This window comes from Triplophysa rosa, linkage group LG19, assembly GCF_024868665.1.
Source record: "Triplophysa rosa linkage group LG19, Trosa_1v2, whole genome shotgun sequence".
Lineage (NCBI taxonomy): Eukaryota > Metazoa > Chordata > Actinopteri > Cypriniformes > Nemacheilidae > Triplophysa > Triplophysa rosa.
In genome coordinates, this window is record NC_079908.1 from 2,540,386 (window position 1) to 2,546,706 (window position 6,321).

The 6,321-nt window shown below is 41.1% G+C and overlaps 1 protein-coding gene across 1 annotated transcript; it reads left to right on the top strand.

The window, feature by feature from the left end:
* Positions 1-3,346: 3,346 nt before the first annotated feature.
* LOC130570352 (26S proteasome non-ATPase regulatory subunit 4-like) lies at positions 3,347-6,131 on the top strand. The gene is made up of 9 exons (XM_057360620.1): positions 3,347-3,458; positions 3,913-4,053; positions 4,143-4,257; positions 4,444-4,530; positions 4,792-4,860; positions 4,965-5,180; positions 5,275-5,383; positions 5,489-5,602; positions 5,694-6,131. The coding sequence occupies exons 1-9, from the start codon at positions 3,433-3,435 to the stop codon at positions 5,984-5,986; spliced, it is 1,170 nt and encodes a 389-aa protein (XP_057216603.1). The 5' UTR covers positions 3,347-3,432; the 3' UTR covers positions 5,987-6,131.
* Positions 6,132-6,321: the final 190 nt, after the last annotated feature.

Here is a 6,321-nt window from a genome sequence, read left to right on the forward strand (position 1 = left end):
TGGACTGTTAAGAGTTGGAGGAAGACTGAGTAAAGCAGCCATGCCTGAAGAGGTTAAACATCTGCTTATACTCGGCAAAGATCAGCATATTTCTATGCTTATTCTGAAACATGTGCATGAAAGTCTGGGTCATGGTGGATGAAGCCATACATTATTTAGTTAGGAGGAAGTTTTGGATTACTAACTCTCACTCAGCTGTAAGGAAGGTCATTTCTGAGTGTGGCTTTTGTAGACGCCATAATAGAAGAGCAGTTGAACAAAAGATGGCAGATCTTCCAAAGGAAAGGATCCTTCCTGATTTACCACCATTTACCAATACTGGAGTAGATTACTTTGGACCAGTGGGAGTAAAGAATGGAAGAGCTATCTGTATAATATATAGAGTAGTATTTACCTGTATGGCAAGCAGAGAAATCCATCTTGAAGTGGCAAGTTCACTGGAAACAGATGCATGTATTAATGCATTACGACGTTTTATTAGCAGAAGTGGACAAGTGACACATTTGAGATCGGATAATGGTACTAACTTGATTGGGGCAAAAAGAGAACTAAAGGAGGCTCTCGCTACATTGAATCATGAAAGAATTCAAGGATTGCTGTCACAGATTGGAATTTTCCCGTTGGAGTTTTAATCCACCAGCAGGTTCACACCATGGTGGTGTGTGGGAGAGAATGATACGGTCTGTTAAAAAGGTGCTCAGCTCTGTTCTACATCAACAAAGGCTAGATAATGATGGTCTTCACACAATCTTCTGTGAAGTGGAGTCCATTTTGAATGATCGACCAATTACCAAGCTATCGGATGATCCTAATGATCTGGAGCCTCTGACGCCTAATCATATTCTTCTCTTGAAAGGGAAACCTGCTTTACCACCTGGAGTGTTTGAACCTCATGACCAGTATGCGAGAAGACGATGGAGACAAGTGCAGTATCTTTCATGTCTTTTCTGGAAAAGATGGCTACGGGAGTACCTGCCTTTGCTTCAGGAGAGGCAAAAGTGGAATCAGAAGAAAAGGAATTTGGTTGCTGGAGATATTGTAGTAATTATGGACTCTTCAGCTCCTCGTGGTTCCTGGGCTCTTGGCAAGGTCTTAGAGACTTTTCCAGATAAGTATGGTCTGGTGCGTGCTGTGAGATTGCACACCAAAACCAGCATCATTGAAAGACTAATAACGAAACTTTGTCTATTACATGAAAAATAGATAAGAATGTCTTTTTCTAAATAGGAATGGTAACATTTGGGCTCCTTTCTTTTAAAATGTATTTGAATTGTTATGTTTGTTTATTATTAACAATTGAGGGGTCGGTGTGTAGGAGCCAAACTGTGTTAAGGTGTGTTATTTCCATTTTAGCCACTGAGTGGCGCTGTTAACACGGTGGTGCATTTTGTATTTAAGTGACCTAGCTACTGTTGTAAGGCAGGTGTTTGACCCAGAAGGGCAAAAAGGTTTTTACCGCATTCGCAAACGTAAAGCGCAACCACGCAAGTAACTCATGGACATTGTAAGCTTCACATGTTTGTACGTACATTGGATATAATTGGAATATGCACGTTGGTGTGGAGCCAATAAACTGTATGGTGATGCAAATGAGAAATGGTCTGTTCGTTCTTTATGGACATGAAACAAAGAAGCAAACAACAGTACTTGGAGGAAAGCGCGTAAACCTACCAATCCCGGGATTAAACAACTCAGTAGCTTAAAGTATTAGACTTAGCTCCTACAGACACCATTGACTACCATAGTAGGAAAAATTACAATGGTAGTCCCCAGAACTGTTGGCTGTCCTACACTCTTCAAAATATCTTCTTTTGTGTTCAACAGAACAAAAAAAATCCTACTATGGTAGCCAATGGGGTCCAAGAACTGTTTGGTTATAAGCATTCTTCCAAATATCTTTATGTGTTCATTAGAACAAAGAAATGTATACAGATTTGGAACAACTCAAATGTGAGTACATGATGACAGAATTTTTATTTTTTGGTGAACTGTCCCTTTAATGACTAATAAACACTCAATTTAATAAACTTCAATTTTTATTTACCCTCAAGTTGTTCAAAACCTTGTTCAAAGAAACAAAAACCTTGTTTCTGTATTTCACACAACACAAAAATGCTACTTACAATCAAATGGGTTTGAAACGACTTTAAAGGAGACATCAGATGAAAACCCCACTTTTTCTGTGTTTAAGTGCTATAATCGGGTCCCCGGTGCATCTAGCAACCCAGAAAACGTGAAAAATAAGAACCCAGTAAGTTTGTTTTGGTGTGTCTTTCCCTGCAAGCATGTGAGAAATCGAGCCGTTCAGATTTCGCTCAGATTGTGACGACCAAAACGGATTTTATTATAATGTTACCGCTCCTTAATCTACACAGTTCCACCCATCGCGCTCCGCCATTGTTGTTTTCACAAGCGACATCGGTGTACGTGACGCCATGGCTAAAGTTCGTGGACAACATGCAATGTAGTCGCTGCACAGAGTCCAAACCTCGGAAGAGACAGGAGTGGATTTATTTTATTTTTAGTGGAAATCCATCAGAAACCACAAGTTAAAACCTGCTTTTTTGCGTGAATCACTTTAAGCCGGAGTGCTTTATCAACCTGGGTCGGTACAAGCAGGATTAGCTTCAAAGTTGTTCCTCAAAAGGGATCGAGACCAACTGAACGAGACAAAGCTGCCGATGTAAGTAATATTTATCAACAGTCTGAACTGACGTACATGTACCATATATACAGGAGGATAACGTTAGCATATGATAGCGAAGGGAGCTAAGTCAGTCACGGGCTAAATAGAACATTCAAAGTGGGGTTAGTTTCGTTTTAAACGTCTCAAATCATTCGTGCTTAGGCTGAAAAATCTGTCACAGCAAACTAGCTCTCACGTTGTGTGTAACGTTATAACTTGTCAATGACAAGCGCTAAAATCCACGTACTTCCGCTGAGATCTGCAGTGGATTCCGTGGATTTTAGGTAAGCATACACACATTAGGATGCGCTGTTTGCTGTGACTGATTTTTTTTGTCTCCGGATGAATGATTTGAGACGTTTAAGACGAAACTAACCGCAGAGAAATTCAGGAAATATAATTTAGCTGAACCATTGCCATGGCAGTACTACTATACGTGTGTTGTGTTGACACGCCGGACAGAAGGGGGGTTGCTGTGAGCATAGCTGTTTTTGACGAGGCAAGAAGGGTTTTGTTTACACAGCCATTGAGTGTTTTTAAGCAAAATATGTTCCAGACATTTCACGAAGACCCTAATAAATCATACCAACTTGTTGAAAGTGCTCGTCTGAGGAGACCTTTAACACAGAAAAAAATGCGTTAAAAAATGAACTACATCTCCCATCATTCCTGTCGCTCAGCGTTACATTAACCGATGATTCTCACTTACGTGATGACGTCGCCTAGAGCGACAGAAAATATTCAAGATGGGGCTTGAAAGTACTATGGTTTGGTAAGATAAACTACTTTATATTTTAGAAATATCTTTAGGGGTTTGATGAGCGTGTTATGTTTACATTATTACACAAACATGTAGTCAAATATTGTATTTTAAATTGAGAAAAACGTTGTAATGAACACAGCAGGTCAGATGTGGTATTTTCCTTAGTCATGATGCAGCATTTATCCTGTTTTTCCGTTTATATCTGTTAATTACGATGTCTATTTTTGGCATTTGGTGTACTTGAATGTGAATATACATACGAGTATGTATCGCCAAACTTACATTTACTCAAACACATTGTAATAAATGTTTTAGTCTGGATTGCTTGACCATATCTGTGATTTAGCTATTGATTAAATTCTGAAAACGTGAGAACTTGCAGCATTAGACTTTTAGTCATAATTGGTTATTTGGCAGGAATGTTTCAGTCAGATTGTTTCAGAGCGTTTCGTTTTATTTTTAGTGTGGATAACAGTGAATACATGCGCAATGGAGACTTCTTACCCACCAGACTTCAGGCTCAGCAAGATGCTGTCAACATCATCTGCCATTCAAAAACTCGCAGTAACCCAGAAAACAATGTGGGACTCATCACTATGGCCAAGTAGGCTGAACATTATTTGATTTATTTACCTACAGTAACGTGTTCTGCTTGCACAATGTTCACTAAACCATTGTGTTTGTGTGTTTTAGTAACTGTGAGGTCCTGACCACACTGACCCCCGACACTGGGAGGATTCTCTCCAAGCTTCATGCTGTTCAGCCTCGAGGAGTTATCAGCTTCTGTACAGGCATCAGAGTAGCACATGTGAGAGCACACAAACACACATATGTTCAAACATGCTAAACCTGCATTACAATAAGACCTTAACCCAAAAACAATTTATGCTGAAATGTGCTGAACAAACTGTTAAAGTTAGCCTGAAAATATCACAGACAAAACTTAGGTTAAACTTTTTATTTTGTTTATTGCTACTGGCTTTCCCCCTCATAGCTGGCATTAAAACACAGACAAGGGAAGAACCATAAGATGAGGATCATCGCCTTTGTTGGAAGCCCTGTGGAGGACCAGGAGAAAGATGTAATTTTTTTTCTTCTTTTTTTTAATGTTTGTGGCCTGTAAAATATTCACTCTAAAAGGTGCTGGCTACAATTGACTCGATTAATTTATGCATGTTTAAAACGCCAAAACATGGCATGAGATGCAACGCTACTACCAAAGTTGACCACGCATGCTTGGAAAATAATAGAAACGATTCAGTTCCAAACATGCATTTTGTGTGAACGGCCCTGAAATCTGTATTTATGAACAAAATTGTGCCTCCAACCTGTCCTGTCTCAGTTGGTGAAGATGGCGAAGCGTCTGAAGAAAGAGAAAGTAAATGTCGACATCATTAACTTTGGGGAAGAGGTAAGTGTCATGCCAGAAGGAATATAGTTTATATATTTTCGCCGAAAACCTTTTTAAAATGTCTTTGCAATATTGAGTTTTGTCCGCTGTCCCTCACTGTACAGGAGGTGAACACAGATAAGCTGACTCTGTTTGTAAACACCCTAAATGGAAAGGAAGGTGTCGGTTCTCACCTTGTAACGGTGCCCCCTGGCCCGAGCCTGGCAGATGCTCTAATGTCCTCTCCCATCATGGCCGGTGAGGGCGGCACCATTTTGGGCCTGGGTCCCAGCGACTTTGAGTTCGGAGTGGACCCCAGTGCAGACCCCGAGCTTGCTCTGGTGAGTGGCACTCAGCTTTTATAAGATGAACAATCCTTTCATTGTTATGCCTAACAGAGACATGTTATCTTCATTCTGAACGCGTCTTTCACAGGCTCTGCGTGTCTCGATGGAGGAGCAGAGACAGCGGCAGGAAGAGGAGGCACGCAGGGTGGCCGTGGCCTCTGCTTCGGAGGCTGGAGTCACATCGCCTGCTGCAGATGGTGAGAGATGGTCAGATGTGGACGATTAATGACCAGAGACAGATTGATAGCAAGAGAGTCAGGGTGAGAATTGTCTACAAACTCATTTCTTTTGTGCTGTGTTAGAATCTGAAAATGCTCTGCTGAAGATGTCCACGGCTCCTGCCCTTCCTGATTTTAGCCGCATGACAGAAGATGAGCAGATTGCTTATGCTCTACAAATGTCCATGCAAGGAGGAGGTCAGTCTCCTTTTTTATGTTTTCAAAGATGTTTCCACCGTTTTAATTTCTTTCCCATAATTACGCAAACATTTCGCCTCTTTGTGTGCAGAGTTTGGATCTTCAGAGGTCATGGATGTGGATGCAGGTGCGGCAGCAGAGAGTGAGGCTACTAAGGTGTGTATTATGTCATTGGTGCCAACACAACTGATTCTTTTCTTTCAAGCCCATCTTTTGTATGTTCAGAGAAGAGTTTTTGTCATTTTTGACAATGGAATGATAAAGGGGTCATATGGCACGAATACGTGTTTTTCTGTGTCTTTGGTGTGTTATAAGTTGCCCATGCATGTATTAGACAAAAGATGCATTCTATCTAAAAGCGAATGCTCACCCAGACCTGCCTGAAACGCCTCGTGTAACCACACCCCCACAAATCTACGTCAGTTCGTGGTATGATTTGACTAAGACCGCCCAAATGTATACGCAAGTAAGGTGGGCGTACCTGTCAGCACAATTGCTTTGGAACCTGATGTTCCAAATATGGTAAGAGGCGTTACATTTCCGTCACATGCTTGCAGTATTCGACCAATCACTATGCTCTGGTTAACTGGCCAATCATAGCACACCTCGCTTTTCAGAGCGATGAGCTTTGTTAAAAATCTGCGCGTTTCAGAGAGGCGGGGAAAAGAGGAGATACAAACATGCACGGTGTGTGGAAAATACAGCGTTTTTGAACCTTA